At 46.6% G+C, this 17113-nt stretch overlaps 2 protein-coding genes, 1 long non-coding RNA gene and 2 pseudogenes across 7 annotated transcripts in view; 2 read left to right on the top strand and 3 right to left on the bottom strand.

The window, feature by feature from the left end:
- Positions 1-144: 144 nt before the first annotated feature.
- Positions 145-3140, bottom strand: APOF (apolipoprotein F). Of its 2 annotated transcripts, none has more exons than XM_037030026.1 (2): positions 3038-3140; positions 145-1098 (listed from the first exon to the last, which is right to left on the bottom strand). In XM_037030026.1, exon 2 carries the CDS (start codon positions 1079-1081, stop codon positions 203-205), a length of 879 nt encoding a protein of 292 aa, XP_036885921.1. In that variant the 5' UTR covers positions 1082-1098; positions 3038-3140; the 3' UTR covers positions 145-202. The 2 variants fall into 2 exon arrangements, with proteins under 2 accessions (XP_036885921.1, XP_036885920.1); XM_037030025.1 differs by having other exon boundaries at positions 2961-3137.
- LOC118975942 (centromere protein L-like) lies at positions 2444-5206 on the top strand (annotated as a pseudogene).
- Positions 5207-8384: 3178 nt separating this feature from the next.
- Positions 8385-9702, bottom strand: LOC118975941 (keratin, type I cytoskeletal 18-like; annotated as a pseudogene).
- A 1130-nt stretch (positions 9703-10832) lies between these two features.
- TIMELESS (timeless circadian regulator) overlaps positions 10833-17113 on the bottom strand; it is a 29191-nt gene continuing 22910 nt past the window's right edge. For all 4 annotated transcript variants that reach the window (XM_037030033.1, XM_037030036.1, XM_037030037.1 and 1 more), the window contains exons 15-29: positions 16870-17021; positions 15825-15922; positions 15621-15744; positions 15318-15519; positions 14925-15070; positions 14229-14314; positions 14027-14141; positions 13856-13938; positions 13504-13646; positions 13145-13325; positions 12993-13061; positions 12758-12876; positions 11378-11585; positions 11132-11245; positions 10833-10993 (exon numbers count right to left, since the gene is read on the bottom strand). In XM_037030033.1, coding sequence (XP_036885928.1) covers positions 10920-10993; positions 11132-11245; positions 11378-11585; positions 12758-12876; positions 12993-13061; positions 13145-13325; positions 13504-13646; positions 13856-13938; positions 14027-14141; positions 14229-14314; positions 14925-15070; positions 15318-15519; positions 15621-15744; positions 15825-15922; positions 16870-17021 — 1914 coding nt within the window. In that variant the 3' untranslated portion in view covers positions 10833-10919. The remainder of the gene's footprint in view (positions 10994-11131; positions 11246-11377; positions 11586-12757; positions 12877-12992; positions 13062-13144; positions 13326-13503; positions 13647-13855; positions 13939-14026; positions 14142-14228; positions 14315-14924; positions 15071-15317; positions 15520-15620; positions 15745-15824; positions 15923-16869; positions 17022-17113) is intronic.
- Positions 11912-14931, top strand: LOC118975863 (uncharacterized). Its single transcript, XR_005064154.1, has 4 exons — positions 11912-12092; positions 12848-12901; positions 13546-13752; positions 14823-14931. It is a non-coding gene; the product is annotated as an uncharacterized LOC118975863 (long non-coding RNA).

Here is a 17113-nt window from a genome sequence, read left to right as displayed (position 1 = left end):
GATCAATGAGGCTCAAACAAATGGAAGCTGGATTCAAAACCAAACCCTGTGACTCCAAACCCCAAACTTTAAAATTCCTAGCTTTTACAACACTCCCTTCCCAGTGCTGTAAAAGAAATCAGAGATTTGGATTTTGAACACAGCTTGTCAGAATACTAAATTTATTTATTTATTGTGTTTACCACTCTATTCTCCAAAACTCTCATTCCCAGGATCTGAAGGGCCACCCCCAGGAAGGAAACGAATTTACGGCTTGGGACAGCAAAGTGGCCATGGTAGTTGTTTCTGCCAGGTCACTCACATGAGGGGTGCCCGGGCTGGCCTCTTTCTCGTGGTAATACTGGATCAACTGTTGAGCCCCAGCCTTTATTGCAGGTTTAAGTATACTGCTGATCACTAGTCCCATGGGCCCCTCTGATAGTCCAGCCATGGTCGTTAGAAGGTCATAACCCAGATCTATGACCCCATCTTGGCCTCGTTCCTTGGCCTTGTCCAAGCAGTTCTGAGTAGCGTAATACCAAGCTGTGCCCAGGTTGTAGAAAGTTCCCACTCTTGGCAACCACTGGATTATTCTGTGCACATCCTGCTCCTGTTTATAATCACAGTCCTCAGCGGTGAAGGAGCGTCGGGCCCTCCCTGGGCCCAGCTGCTGCCTGGCCAACAGCTGCAGAGCAGAAGCCAGGGCGTCCACTGACACTCCCCTCTCTGTGCTCCTGCCTTTCTCCAGCCCTTGAAGATGTTGGGTAAGGATCTGTGTAGCATTTATACCCCCCTGGCGGTAGAGCTGAAGCTGCAGGGCCTGGACATCAGCATGGCAGCCAGCTTCCTTCAGGGCGATCATCAGTGACAGGCCTACCAAAAATTTGTGTAAAGGGGCCATATGGGTAAAGCCAGGCAGGAACTTTGGGAGCAGGGCTTGGCAGAGTGAGGGACCTGAGGAGGGTGGCCAGAATTCTAAGGATGAGGGACGGTGCATCAGGATATTTGTCTGGTTTCCATATGAAATGGCATCAACAGGGTGCAGCAGGAGGTAGCAAAGAAGCAGCTCAAGTGGTATCATGATAAGTCTGAAGCCACTCATGTCTGGATTAGAGTATGCTGAAGAGAGAAAAAAAAAACAGAAATATACAGTTTCTATAAGGTATGTGGTCTGAAAGAACCCAGGACTCGGGGCACAACTTTAAGCTTCTCTTCTTTTTAGGTAAAGGCCTAAGAAACAGGAAATGCAACTCAATTGTTCACACTTGGCCTTCTCCATCTTCAGGTTACCAGGGACTTCCTCTACTTTATTGCCACCTGCTTATAGGGGGCCCCAAGTGACCAGACAGTCCGGTCACTGAGAAGTGAGACTGCCTTGGTAGGTTTGGCAGCTACTTGCTTCCACGCTGCCCACTTCTCTAGTAACACTCCATGAGTAAAGGAGCTATTTGCTTTACCCTATGATCAGTAAAAGATGCAATCTCTGCAAATACTTGTCCATTTGTACTGGCCGCTCAAAGCTTGCCTCCTTGTCACAGACTTGACCTCAATACCTAAGACCTCATTCTTTGGCATCTCCTCCAGGTCCCTGCCATGTTCCCACTCTGGCTCATGACAGAAGCCAGGAGACCCAGAATCAGAAGAGATTAGATGTACATCTATGGTCTATTTGCTCTTTTTAAAATTTCCCCTTTCAGTTTAAAAATTATATTAGCAAGCTTCAACAGCATCTAGTTGGGGGTTTGGGACAGGGTAAATGAATGAGAAATGGTTAAAATACCACTCATACTTAAAACATATTACATACCCAGTATATGAGGACAGAAAGAAAGAAAAGGGAAGAGGGAACAGAAATAGGGAGTGAGAACTGCTAAGTGGAGAGGGGCAAGGCTCACACCAGTCACACGTGTTTTAACACTGGGATAAAGAACATACTTCTGTCCCAATTGCTCTCCAAAATCTTTAACTACCTACCATATTCCATCCTTGAACACAGTCCCAGGAAGAGACTTGTTAGCTAAGTGGCATTGAATAGCTGAAGTAAACCTGGACAAATTCTGGAATCAATTGGCCCATAAAGTACCTCAGAATAACCCTGGGCCATTTGATAAATTATATTGTCATCATCCATAGACACTGAGAGATCTTAATTTTGAGGTTTCTTCAGCTTATTGCCTAATTCTTCAATATATTCCTAAGACTCATACTTGCAGCTCTAGGGGATGACAGCAAAAGCTTTGACTTGTGTTACCAGCAACATGAGGCACAGATTCTTAGCAAACTCAGTTACCATCTGAACTAACTGCAGGACCAATTACCCCAGTGGGTGTGTTCACCAGCATCAATACATCCCTCAGGATGAGTACCTGCATGTTGGATTTATCTGAGCTCCCTGGGGATCCCCCAGATCCCTCAGAATGACCTTAGCATTGCCAATCCCTTCCTCTCATTGCTTTTTACTCTCATGAATGAGGGTTTCAGTGGTATCATTTCCTCCTACCCTAATGAGCTGAAGCAGCAGAAATGTGAGCCTCAGCTGGGCAGCCAGCTTCCACCAGGGCTCTCTCCAGGGCTAAGTAGGATAGACACCCTGGCAGAGGGGCTAAGCAGGGGACTGTGTGCAAGAGATCCTGGCAAGTCTTGGGATCTGGGGGAGGGATCTGGTTGGAGAGCATGTTCAGAAGATGCCTGTTTCTGTGAAAGGCAGCAGGGAGGTCAGGGCCCCTTTCTGGGCATTTCTAGCAAAGGCAGCCACTGGGGACAGGAAGATACAGCAAAGGAGCAGCACAGCCTGAGTTATGGTGGGTCAGCAGAAACAGCTCTGCTTCAAGGAAGCAGTGCTCAGGTTGGAAAGCAGGGAAAGGTTTAAGATAAAGAGACACGGAAACTGGTCAGGGCTAGGAAGTGTCTTAGCCCTTGGAAACTTCAGTTACCCTGGATATAGCTTCGCCTTACCCTTACAGGCTTCCCATGATCCTCACCTGCTCCAGAAGGAATTAAACCAGAGGAATGAGTTCATCCAAACATGTCCTTTGTCTCGGTGCTTTCTAGAGCTTACCTTCTCTTTCATCCCAGCTGAAAATGTTGCCCCCTCTGAAAACAGTGATGACATAACATTCCCAAATATTTATCCACCTCTTCCCTGCTCAGACTTTGTCCTCTTCACCTTTGCCCAATGCTGACAAAACGCCTTCCCCTTTCAGGATACTGCTTCTCCTGACCCGTACCCCTGTCACCCAGAGGATTTCTCTAGACCTAAACTTTGATCAGGAAAAATCCCCCTGTATCTTCTGGGGAAGCGAGGGACTGAAAGGCAGGCTTGCCAATGATTTCTGGGGAGGAGATCCCAAAATAGCTTTTTCAATGGACTTACCAGATAAAGGAATGGGAAAATAGTACCTACTGGCAAGTCAGGCCAAATCAGAGCAATTTTTTAGTTTTTACCTTTTTAATTCTAATACCCTGATTAAACCATTTATTACCATAATTATCTCTTTCTAAGCCTGCATTAAAACTGTAGGAATAAAGGTTTCATTTCTCATGAAAAGGTCTATTAATAGAGGAGAAACTGCAGTCTGGAAAATAGGGACCGATGGCATGTGGTGCCTCTAAAGCTTATAGAGTCCACATATCATTGTGTCATAAACGTTCCTCTCCGGTGCTGTAACCCACTTCCCGCAAGCAGCCAAAGCTGTCCTGGGTCCTTCCTCCCATGTTCCGCACTCCTCCCAGCGCCAGGGCTGGCCCATCACAAGCAACAATAACCCAGGGGGAAAAGGCCCTTAGTAAAATGATGACCCCAGTTGCTTTACTGTCTTGGAATCGGCACCAGGGAAGCTTCCTGCATCAGGTCGCAGAGCAAGTTGGCAATTTTAAACTGCAGCAGCAGCGACAAGGGGCTAAACGGCAGCTTCTCCTCGGCGGGATTTTGCAGCAGGCCTTGGCAGGGGGGCCCAGTCTGTGCGTAGTTATGGATCCAGACTTTAAGAATGAATCCTGGCCCTTGCTGGTGTGGCTCAGTGGATTGAGCACGGGCCTGCGAACCACACGACGGTTCGATTCCCGGTTAGGGCGCATGCCTGGGTTGCAGGCCAATTCCAGGTTCCCGGTTCCCTGCAGGGAACGAATGAGAGGCAACCATACATTGATGTTTCTCTCTCCCTCTCTCTCTCTCTCCCTTTCCCTTCCCCTCTAAGATAAATAAGTAAAATCTTTTTTAAAAAAAAGTGAATCCTGGGGCCGGAATGGATGATAGCATTAACATCACCACAGCATTTAATGGAGCATAGATTCTTGTGATGCACCAGAATTGACTCCCATACACAGTGCAATCTCAAGGCTTAAAGACTGCTTTATAGGGGCCACTCCTCTGCAGAAACAATTAGAATCCTTGAGTTCATTTGTCCCGACTCCACCTGAAAGGAGAATTCCCTAGTTCGCAGTTGCCATAAGATGTTGCTCCTCAAAAGGTTGCATTCCTTCTGTGTAAACAATGGACTTCGTATAGTTTACCTCCCCTCTATAAATTTGCCTACCCTAATCTCAAAGAGTATTCTAAACTTCTAAGCTCATTTATTGCTGCTGAAAAGCTAGAAGGACTTGCTGTGGAAGTGGGAGAAGACTTCAACACAGAAGTGGTTTTTCTCTACTCTCCTAGGAATGAAAGGAACTCAGAGACCCTGAAGCCATTTCTTGTTTAGATTCTATCAAATCTCAGAGACAGTCTTCTAAAGAGTGTTTCAGATTTCACCTGTCTATCCTTATTCCTCGCAAATGGAACAGAGATTAATGCAGCCATAATTAGAACCTGGTTTTATAAAACTTTCGACTTATTTCAGTCCCTTAGCAATCAAAGATGAAAAGATGCGTTTCATCTTTTCTGGATGGCTGTTCTGTGGACTGCATGCAAAACAGACTGTTATGGACTACACTGAATTTCTTAGGTCTGTACCCTGTAGCCCTCAAGGTCTGGACATTTCTGATGCCATGCATCCAGAGGATGCAAGAGCTTTGTGGGACATTCTCTACAAGACACCTGGGGAATTTACCCAAGAGGAAGTCGACTGCCTTTATTTGTATTTCCATAGGATTTCAACTCAATCAGCCACAAGGTTGGTTAGTGTGTCAACATCTGTAGTTTCAGCACATATTGATAGAAAAGTAAAGATTCTATGTCATATACCTTATTGGAATATTAGCATATTTGACAGAACTGGCAACTTTTCTTTTTAAAGATTTTATTTATTTTAGAGAGAGGTGAAGGGAGGGAGAGAGAGGGAGAGAGGGAGAGAGGGAGAGAGGGAGAGAAACATCAGTGTGCAAGAGATACATTATTTGCTCTTCACATGCCCCTAACTGTGAGCTGGCCTGCAACCCAGGCATGTTCCCTGACTGGGAATCAAACCAGTGACCTTTCAGTTTGCAAGCCAGCACTCAATCCACTGAGCCACACCAGCCAGGGCTATTTCTATTTAGCTTTTCAAATTGGGTGAAGCCTTGTGGGGACTATAAGGTATGGGTTATATGCCTTTTTCTCACTATTTGCCTAATTGCTATGTTGAGAAGGACTACAGGAGAAATGGGCATCCATCTCTGCATCTCTTTTCCTCATGGTGCCTTTAGTGTTGCCCAGATGGAAACTAAGAAGCATTTAAAGTTTTTTAAAATTTATTTATCTTTAGAGGGGAAGGGAAGGAGAAAGGGAGAGAGAAATATCAATGTATGGTTGCCTCTCATGCGTCCCCTGCTGGGAACTGGCCTGCAACCCAGGCATGTGCCCTGACTGGGAATCAAACCACGATTGTTTGGTCCGCAGGCCTGTGCCCAATCCACTGAGCTACACCAGCCAGGGCGGAAACTAAGAAGTATTTATTTATTTTATTTTTAAAAAGATTTTTTTTATTTATCTTTAGAGGGGAAGGGAAGGAAAGGACAGAAACATCAATGTATGGTTGCCTCTCGTGAATCCCCTGCCGGGAACTGGCCTGCAACCCAGGCATGTGACCTGAATGGGAATCGAACCGCAACCATGTCGTTTGCAGGCCCGTGCTCAATCCACTGAGCTACACCAGCCAGGTGCTCCTAGTGATCTGGGATGGCAGTCTCTAGAAAATGCTGATTTGTTAATTTGTCAGCCATCTTTCTAAAAATATATAATGTTTATGATGTCAATCTTTTAGGATTCAAATGAAATGTTGAAATAACTCAATGCTAATATTGAGTTATTTTGATTTAGGCCTTTAAAACCTTTAATCCCTTTTAAGAACTTTAGACTTACATTCAGAGAGAACTTCCGTCTTCTAAAACATTTTCTTAGCATCATTTTGCTGTTGAGAACTAGCAAGCAAAAATCTGCTTCAAACTAAAGATTAGCATGCATTTTTAAGCCACTAATGTACTTGTTTTTAATGTTGTTAAATCCTTACAGCAATACTGAATTAAAATGTCAACTCTAATGTTTAAAAAAGCCCAGATTTATTTTTTAGTTTTAAAGATTTTATTTAATTTTAGACAGAGGGTAAGGGAAACATCAGTATGGTTGCCTCTTGCACGTCCCCTACTGGAGACTGGACCTGGCCTGCAACCCCCGCATGTGCCCTGACTAGAAATGGACCCTGCAACCCTTTGGTTCACAGGCCTGCATTCAATCCACTGAGCCACACCAACCAGGGCAAACAAACAAACAAACAAATAAATAAATAAAAGGGCCAGATTTCATTCTAGTAGTGATTCAGAGTACAGAAATTAAGTTTACATGGGGGGAAAACAGAAAGACATTATCTTCAAAAGCACTCAGTTTCAGCAGCAATTTAAAATACTGGTTACTGTTATCATAAACGAGAACTTACTTATTGTCTTTGGCACCCTAGTCCTACCACAAGAAAAAAAGTGCTAGGCAAAACGTGGGGGCAGAAATAGGCAAAGATTCCTAAGTGTTCTTTTAGAGCAGTGCTGGGCTTGCACCTTTGACTCTGTACTGACTGTACTTTTATAACTCCATTAGGGCAGATTAAATTGTGAATTTTCTTTGTCTGGTACAGATGCATATAATTTCTGCCCAGTGGAAAAGAGAATGCCAAGGGCACAGTTGATGGCTTTGCAGGCATGAGCTTATTTTATGTTTGCAAGATAGTCAAGATCTTACCTTTCTGTAAATTAACTTCAGCTCTTTCAAAGGTCATCCCTTTGAGATGTCCACAAGTACTTACCTGACAGAGCCAATTAAACTGTCCTGCTTGAAAAATGCACCTGTGGGCTGCTTAAGCCCAGACATGTCTTTTTTGGCTTCTAAAGCGATTCCCAAGCACTGATAAAACTTAACTGTGTATTCCAGTGGGGCTTTATTTTCTGACTTCATGGGGTTTTTTGTTTGTTTGTTTCTGGTTTATGCAAGGCCAATCAATTATTCGCCACTAATGGCAGCAATGAGAAAACTTGCTGATGTTACCCGATGATCTTGGGGGATCTCTGTTGGATGGATGAAAGAGACATTTCCTATTTGATGACAGAGGATCTGTTTTGTTTTGGTTGTTTGCCTGTTTGCTTCTTTGTGAGCTCAACTCAATCAACCAGATATTTGGTGTCCACTGTGAAGGGACTATTTGAGATTGGGACAGGTGAGCCTTTGTTTGTTTATTTTGATCCATGGCTAAAGTCACACAACTGAAGCTATAAGCTCTTTGTGTTTATGCCTAGAATTTAAAACAGTCTTTACCTCTTTTGTGCAACCATGAAATATTTCCCTGCATCTAGAGATTAATAATTACCTCTCAAGTTAAAGGAGCTTGACTCTTGATGGTTTATAAACAGGTGCCTAAACAAATAAAATATTCACAAAATTTACAGAAAATAAAAGTGTACCTTTAATATTTTGTGTGCTTAACTTGTAGGGAAGAATTATTATTACATTTTTAAATTTTATTTATTTATTTTTAGAGAAAGGGTACGGGAAGGAGAAAGAGTGGGAGAGAAACATCAATGTGTGGTTGCCTCTCATGTGTCCCCTACTGGGGACCTGACCTGCAGCCCAGGCATGTGCCCTGACTGAGAATCAAACTGGCGACTCTTTGAGCACAGGCTCAATCCACTGAGCTACGCCAGCCAGGGCTATTATCACTTTTTAAAAAAGATTTTATTTATCTTTAGAGGGGAAAGGATGGAAAGAGGGAGAGAAACATCAATGTGTGGTTGCCTCTCACGCATCCCCTGCTGGGAACTGGCCTGTAACCCAGGCATGTGCCCTGACTGGGGATCGAACCACGATCCTCTGGTTCGCAGGCCCGTGCTCAATCAACTGAGCTATACCAGCCAGGGCCTATTATTACTTTTAATGCTCAATGAACTCTGAACTTTTAATTGGCCTCCTGTCCCCTCCAAGATGCCCCACTTCTGCTGCCTTTGATGCTTCAGAACTTGGTGTCATTGACCTCAGACACCACTCTGCCATTCAGTCCTGTGGGTTGTGGTCTTTCAGAGGGTTTGTATGAAGGGGCTCTTGTCCAGGATGTCAATATGATTGAAGTCCCCCCCTTCTTTCAGTAGGCTGTGGTAGGTAGCACTCTCAGCCTCCAGCTTGACCTTGATGTTCAGCAGAGCCTCATACTCCTGGACCTGGGGCTGCCCCTCTGCCTGGGTTGGGCCAGCTCTGACTCCAGGTGCAGCAGGATCCCGTTGAGTTGCTCCATTTGCATGAGTAGTGTGTCTCCACCTCCCTCAGGCTGTTCTCCAAACTGACTTTCAGATTCCTTATTGAGTCCAGGTTGATCTCCAATGACTGGACCGTAAGTCTCAGCTGTGTCATCTCAGCAGTGCCTATTTCAGCAGTCTGGGAGATGACCACTATGGTGCTCTCTTTAATCTGATGGGACCAGTACTTGTTCAGCTCCTCTTGGTTCTTCCGAGCCAGCTTGTCATACTGGGCCCTGATGTCTGCCATGATTTTGCCAAGGTCTTGAGATTTGAGGGCATCCAACTCCACAGTCAACCCAGAGTTGGCAGTCTGGTTTTGTAGACCATTTACTTCCTCCTCATGGTTCTTCTTCATGAAGAACAGCTCCTCCTTGCGAGCCTCGATATGTCTCCAGCTGCAGCCGAGTAATATTGGTGTCAATGACCTTTCGGAGACCACTGATGTCATTCTCCAGACTGGCACATGGCCAGCTCCACCTCATACTTGACTCTGAAGTCATCAGCAACAAGATGGACATTGTCAATCTGCAGAACAATGCAGGCCCTGTCCACAGAATTTACAAAGATCTGAGTCCTCAGGCCCTTGATGGTCTTGAAATTCTCCCAGTCTCTGATCTGGGGTCCGTTCTCTAAGTGTTCCCAGATTTTGATCTCCAGTCTCCAATTATCAGCCTCCAGGCTTCTCACCCTCTTCAGGTAGGAGGCCAGGCAGTCGTTCAGGCATTGCATAGTCTCCTTCTCGCTCTGGATGCCCCCTATGCCCGCCAGACCCCCGGCCATCCCTGCAGCCAGGCCCCTAGACCCTCAGCTGCCCTGCATGCCGGTGGAGCGGGACAGGGAGATCTGGAGCCCGAGTCCCTGGTGCCTGCAGAGACGCTGGCCACCCTGCTGGCTGGCCAGATCCAGTAGCTGGGCGACTGCACAGAGCCCAGGGTCCGGTAGCTTGTGGAGAAGCTGGAGTGTGTGCTGAAGCTCATGTTGTTCAGAGAGGAAGGTGAGAAGCTGACTCAGGTTGAACAAAGCTCAGGGAAGAATTATTCTTATAAAAAAGGCTAGCTCAGAAACATTAAAAAATCCAAATCAGACTAATCTGACAATTTTAAGAAAGAAAATTTTATATGTAAAAAAATCAGTGGGAAAAAAGGGTTTCTAGAGGAGTTTTCAAGAAGATAAACACTCTTAAAATCGGAAGGAGGAACTGGATGTAGAGGCATCCCACATTGTTGCCCGAAATTCCTGGATCCTTCACATTCTCCCACTTCTGACTTGAGTCCACCATCCATTACTGGGCCCGTCTCCAGCTCCAGTTCTTAATGTCCTTATCCTCCATACAAAAACGCCTTGTTGAAATTCCTTCAATTTCCAACTCGGGTGCCTTGGAAATGCCTCCCGCTCCACAGTCAGGGGAGACTGACTGTGTAACTATGGTAGCGGGGGAGGGAAAATGGTGGGGTTTGTCTCCAAGGCTGAGAATGACAGAGGCATGAAGACAAATGCATGTCCCCTCACTTAAATGTCCCGTTTTTGCCCCTAACCTCATCTTCTACCTGTTCCTCATCAATTCACACTAGTTGTCACTTCTTGGGTGCTGGGTCTTTTAGGGGTTTTATTTTTTTAAATTACCATTGACATTTAATATTACATTAGTCTTGGCAGTACTGCATAGTGGTTAGACATTTATGTAATACATGAAGTGATGCCCCGGTAAGTCTAGTACCCAACTGGCAGCATACACAGGTGTATCATTGACTGTTCCCCATGTTGTACTTTACAGCATGTGACTTTCCCCTGTGACTGTTCTGTAACTGCCAACTTGTACTCCTTAATCCCTTCACCTTTGTCTCCCAGCCCCTCAAACCCCCTCTCATCTGGCAACCATCAGTTTGTTCTCTGTTTCTCCATGAGTCTGTTTCTGTTTTGTTTGTTTTCGGGTTTTATTTTAATTAGTGGCATTTATTTTTTAGAGTAGTTTTAGGTTTATAAAACTGAGCAGAAAGTATAGATTGTCCCCAAATATTCCCTCCATCAATCCCTCAGTTTCCCCCATTACATCTATTTTTAGACAGAGGGAAAGGAAGGGAGAAAGAGGGAGAGAAACATCAGTGTGTGGTTGCCTCTTGTGTATACCCTACTAGTGACATGGCCTGCAACCCAGGCACGTGCCCTGACTGGGAATCGAACTGGTAACCCTTTGGTTCACAGGCCAGTGCTCAATCCACTGAGCCACACTAGCCAGGGAGGCTTCTGGCTCTTTAGTCACTCTCATCTTCATCCTCAATCTGAAACCGTTTCTTCTTTCGGATTCCTGGAGTGCCCAGCTCTGGTGCTATGGGAATGATGGGTGAGAAGAGAGAAAATATCTAAATATGTTAAAGGGGAAGGAGTGGGTAGCATTTATCTTCAGGGTTAAAGAGAAGAGTGCCAGAGGTTAGAAGAAAGAGCATGTCCCAATCAGACTCCCTACCATGGCTCCTGCCCTCATCTTCCTCCTGCTCCTCATCACTGTCCAATAGTTGTCGCTTCTTGGGTGCCACTTGCAGCTGCTCTTTCCCACCAGCAGTCTCTGTGTCTGAAATAACTGTAAGAGGCATAAAATTAGGCAACTGGGCCCTGGAATTCTCAAACTATTCTATCAGCCCCACATCACCAGGGCTGGCACATGGTAAGTACTCAGTAAGTGGCCCTGCTGTTACCCACTGGGTCACCAGACCTGCTTTCTTTTTTCGGGCTAACACGAGGGCCCTCAGGGCTTGCGCGTGGTGTCCCTTTTGGTACTCTTCCTCAGCACTTTGCTGTCCAGGGGCATTAAGGTCCAGGCCTGGCTGAAGCTCTTCCTCTTTTTCCGGTTGACTCAAAGAAGCTGCTATCCTCCGGAGCTGGATGGGACTCAGCTTGGCTGGAATTCGCCAGAAGGTTTCCTACAGGGGCAAAGACGATGAAAACAAAAGCAATGGGAAAGGACCAGCTTCTAGTTCACCAGATTTTGATATTCGTTGAATAAATATGACCCTGCACTGGTGAAAATCCACAAGGGTTATGAACTTACTGCTTATTTACTCAATAAATGCTCAATGTCTGGCACAGTGCCTGCTACAACAAGCAGTTCCCAGTAAATATAGACATTAGTTGAATAAATGAATCCTGGGCATCTAAAAAGGTGAATCAGTTATGATCCCTGCCCTCAAGGAACTTACAATCTAGTGGGAGAAAAAAATCAATAGTCTGACACCATAGGATTGGGGTGATATCAAGGAAATGAACAAACCTCAGTTGTTCATTGGCCAAAGTGCTTACTTTGGCTTCAGGGGCTGACAGCGACAGGGCCAGCTTCTCTGAGCAGCTGGAAGCTACACTGACTCTCTAGGTTGGATGTGTAGTTGGAGCCTCCCAGTATAGGGGCTGCTGCCATGACCCAATGTAGGGAGGTATGAAAAAGCCTACTATTTGGAGGATGACTGTGATGTAAGGTCGGTAGGTATATGGGTGGTGTGCCTGTGAGGCTACAAAAATTTGCCAAAGCCAGGCATGCCACTTGGAAGCCCTGGAATCTGTCCTGCAAACAGTGGGGAACCATCAAGTGCTCTGGACAGAGAAGTAATATAATCAAAACTGTATCTTAGAAAGATAACTTGGTAGGAATCTAAACAACAAAACAAACAAGCAAGCAAAATATGACCAAAGACACTCAAATACGGAACAGGCTGACAGGGACCAGCGGGGAGAGGGGAGAGAATCACAGGGGAAAAGGGGAAGGACTCACATGAACAAGTATAAAGGACACATGGACAATAACTAAGGTGGGGGGCGGAAATGGGAGGGAGGTGGGGAGCACTGGGGGGGGCAGGGCTGGGAATATAAGACAGAAAACGGTACTTGAACAAGAATTAAATATAAATAAATAAATAACCACACACACACACACACACACAGATAACTTGGGGGGCAGCGTGGAATACGGACTTGAGGGAACGGGAAATCGGAGACAGGAAGGCTAGCAGGACAGCTGCCACAAAAGTCTTGGTCAGCGGAATGAGATGTACTCTGAAACAGCAACAATGCAACTTGGCTGCATTGCAACTGCTGTATTTACCTGCCCAGAGGCAGGAGGTCGAACCCCTAGCTTGCGCAACAGCTGCTGGAACTGTTCATTCTCCATTGCTTCCTCATTTTTTTCTGACAGTGGCACCAATGGAACTGCCTGGGAACAGCCTAGAACAGGGTCAATAGTCATAAGGTGAACACGTGAGAAAAGAACTGGCCCTTTATCCCACAACCAGCAGCTTCCAGTGCCCCAGGCCTCCTGAAGCCATCGCTCATCCACTCACCGTCCTCTTCCCGATCGCCTGCTACCTGAAGCAGGCAGTTCTGCAGCCACAGGAGAGGACCAGAAAAGCCTAAGGGAAGGAGGGAAACTTATTGGCCCATATGACAAAACCCCTCATCCACCCAAGACACCACTCCCAGCCCAAGCCCTCACCTTCCTGATGCAGGCTTTGCCCAAGGTTTTTAGATGAAAGAACCGAGCTCCCCTGGGGGATTTGTTCTGCTTCTGAGCCCTCCTCTTTCTCTTCATTCTCTTCACTCTCTTCCTCTGGCAGGCCTTCCTCTTCTTCCAGATCTTCTTGGCAAAACTCTTTCAGGGACTCCTCTCCGTTAGGCTAAAATTCAGTGGGGGTGGGAAATGAAGGAGACAAGATGAGGAACCGAGTGGAGCCTCCTGGTTCTGGGTGGACCTCGTCAGAGCAGCCCGAAACAGGAAGATCCTGGGCGGGCTACTTCTAAAGGGCACTTCAGGGGCATGGTCCCACGCCAGCAGAGCCAGGGGAAGATTATTACCAGGCCCGAGGGCACCAACTTCTTCAGGCGCTTCTTGTACAGCTCCCTCCGCTCAGCCACCAGACCCAGAGCCAGCAGTTTATCCACTATTCGGGCCCGTGAGCGTTTGGCTGTGATATTCTTCATGATATGACCCAGGACATCTATAAAGAAGGAGACTGTAAACTCCCAAGAGCAATAGAGAAAAGAGAAATAAAGGAAATCAGAGGACAGAGGCTAGCGTAATTCACTCACGAGTGACAGCACACAGTAAGTGGACGGAAGAGATGGGATAGGCCTTACTTGGGAACAGGAGGGGAAGACACGGCGTGGCTCTCCTATCAGAGATTCCCTGAACTCCTACCTCACTTACCGTCTGAGTCCTGGAACTCCTCAAACAGCCGCTGCAGCTCCAGCTCCTGATCTTCTGTCCACAGTACGATACGGGTTCCTTTCCTGTTCAGGAAGGTGTCAGTGGAAGAGTAGGCCGAGGCCGTGAACAGAGGATGGCCCATCTCAATTCCTTCCACACTGGTGCCTCTACCTTTGAAAGTCCTTGACGCTGTCAGCCAGTCCTAGCCGTACCAAATGGTGGATGACCTGCTTACGTGTTCGAGGCATGTTCAGGTGTGCCAAGATGGTGTCTACCACATCCTGACCTGAGATGGAGGAGGAAGGCAGTGAGGAGGGCTGCTGGAGCCCATGCAGCCCTCCTCATAAGCTCTTCAGACCTCAAGTCCGCATACCTTCCACATCCTTATGGGCGAGGTACAGTTCCTGAAGCCGAGCCTCCTCCTCTGGGCTCCACACAGGAGGTTTGCGACTAGAAGATCTAAATGAGAAAAGGAGGGGGAAAGCACGTAAGCTGTTGGCCCAAAAAGAGACCCAAGGTCTTCTCTGTTCAGCTCTAAAAGAACCAGGAGGACAACAGAGCTACCCCAAAGGAGCCAGCCAGCAGAGGCCTCAGATGTGCTTCCTTCCCCTCACACTCCTCCCACTTAAGAATCCAAAAGTCGAACTAAGAGATTTTCTAGGTTAGGCCTATGGAATCTGACACTGCAGGGACTGAAAGCATTATGAGAAAAAGTGTGAAAGGAGAGGAGCTGAGACACTAAGGAAAAACCAAACATTTCTATGAATCCTTTTGGTTCCCTAGCACATTCTGGGACAGGGCACATATAGGTAAGGCTCCCACTGGGGGGCCACCCCGTTGCCAACTGACCCCTCCCCCCACCCCTGGAGAAGGAAGCTAGAGTAGACAGCAGACTTTGGCTCCAGTCCCATTCCTCTCTTGGGTGACCTTAAGTAAAACATTTCACCTTTGCGGTCTGTTTTCTCAGCTACGAAAGGGAAAAAAAGGTTACATCAACTAATCGGTTGGCTCTTCCAGCTTATACTCTGTGACTGTACCACGCACCCCTACTGCCCATGCTCGAGCTCACCCGCCATCCAGGGAGCCATAGCCCTCAGTCATCTCTCGAACCACAGATGTGTTCTTCCAGAACAGCAGCTCCATGAAGGCTTTTTGGTTGACTGCAGCCAGTGCAAAGAACTTGCCCAGGATGTATTTGGCAAAAGTCACCAGCTCCTGTGAGAGAGGGAGGCTGCCTGAGGCCTCTGGCCTAAATCTATACAGAAACTGGGCCCTCTATGCATTTTCGCTACAGACGTTCCCAGCTGCCCCCACCTCACTCGGACTCTCTTCTGTCCTTCCTCACCCAGCTCCCTCAGCCAGGCGGCCCTGACACTCCTCAGTGCCCTCTACCTCCTGAAGACTATCCTTTTACTCCAAGACCCCGAAACCATAAGACTCCTGTTCCTTGGTATCCCCTCACTTTGTAGGCCCCAGCAGCAGGATCACTTAGCAGACGATTAAAGAGGCAGAAGAGAGAGAGCTGGAAAAGAAGAGCTTCCATTTTGAGGTCATGGGCCAGCCGGTGCAGCATCTTGACAATGCAGTGGTTAGTGTGGGCACTATTCCGCTGGTAGCTCCGAAGCAGCAGCACATAGGCTCGGATGACAGTGGAGGTGGCAAAGCTGCAGCAAGACAGGGAGGGAGAGGATGTCAGCATGGCACTGCTCATCCTCATAGTCCCACAATCTCTGTCCTGGGACCGGCTCAGTCCTCTCGGCCCTACCGTTTCAAGTAGTCCAGAAAATTAAATTCTTTCTCTGACACCTGGACCACTTGTAATTCCTCCTCCTCCTCCTCCTCTTCTTCCTCTTCCTCCTCCGCCCCCTGTTCCTCTGGCCCCTGCTGTCCTAAAGGAAGAGTGAGGATTATTGGGCATCTGGTGCCAGAGAAAGCAAGAAGCAGAGATGTGAAGGAAATGGAGACTCACTGGGAAGCGGGGCACAGAGGACTTGTTTCAGCAGCTGGCTCTCCTCCTCTGGGGAAATGTCTTGAGAGCCAAACACATCTCCTTCTGGCCATACCTCCCTGAAACACACAGAGAAACAAGGCTTCAACCAGAGGGAATCTGAGTTACAATTTACTTATTTGATTTTTAATTTATTTTTTAAAGGTTTTATTTATTTATCTTTAGAGGGGAAGGGAGGGAGGGAAATATCAATGTGTGGTTGCCTCTTGTGCCCCCTCTACTGGGGACCTGGCCTGCAACCCAGGCATATTCCCTGACTGGGAATCGAACTGGCGACTCTTTGGTTTGCAGGGTGGCACTCAATCTACTGAGTCACACCAGCCAGGGTGGAATTTGAGTTATAATTTAAAGTGGGAGGAGGAATTTTGACTTATTTGTCAGCCAAAAAGAGAATGCACGCTATTTGTCAGCCAGAAAGAGAATGTAAACTATTACCTCAAATATGTAACAAAAACTCTAGGGAAATTTTCCCTCATAAGCCACAGTGCAATGAACATCACGTAAGAACAAACGCAAACAATCTAAATGTTTGACATGTGGTTGGACAAATGTACATATTCATGCAATGGTGTTTTAAAGCCATTAACAATTATGGAAATATATCTGATGAGAAACAATGTTCATGATCTACTGAGAAATGAAAAAATACTATAAATCAGGATGTACAATATTTCATTTTTGTAAAAGAAGGTATATATGTCTAATACAGGAAAAAAACCTCTGGATGATAACTCATCAAAATGTTAATGATGACTATCTTTGGCACTTAGAATTATGTTTATTTTTTCCTCTAATTAATGGTGCTTTCTGTTCTTGTTTTATCAAACAACAAAACCCCCCAACAGACCAATCAAAACTCCCCAGGACTCAGTACTCAGTGTACAGCCCTAGTGGTTCTGATGGGACTTCTCTCTTTTGAAGACAGAGTCTTGTACACAACACAGTGAAAGCCTCCCTTTGCTCCCAAAAGCTGGATCCAGGAGAATGGGTGGGCAGGCATTCTTACCGGGCAGACCTAAGGAGGGCCAGGGCCTGTGGGGCCTGGCCAGCCAGCAGACAGTCTTGGATCCGAACCATGGCTTCTGCCCGCTGCTCTTCCACTGGCACCTCTGAGGCCGCATCAAAGGGAACCATGGAGTCCAGACTGAGCTCAGGACCCTAGAGAGGGATTAAAGCTCCAGGAAAAGAGAAGAGGGAAACCCAGACAGCCAACCTGCAGCACTACCCTCCAAAAAGACTAGGTTTCTGCA

Source organism: Sturnira hondurensis, unplaced genomic scaffold (assembly GCF_014824575.4).
Source record: "Sturnira hondurensis isolate 20B ecotype Veracruz unplaced genomic scaffold, ASM1482457v3 Scaffold0020601, whole genome shotgun sequence".
Taxonomy (NCBI): Eukaryota; Metazoa; Chordata; class Mammalia; order Chiroptera; family Phyllostomidae; genus Sturnira; species Sturnira hondurensis.
The sequence above is the reverse complement of the archived record's forward strand: the minus strand, read 5'-3'. Positions and strand labels throughout refer to the sequence as shown.

Coding starts and splice junctions, on each gene's coding strand:
- APOF (XM_037030026.1), bottom strand. CDS start 1,081: ATGAGTGGCTTCAGACTTATCATGATACCACTTGAGCTGCTTCTTTGC.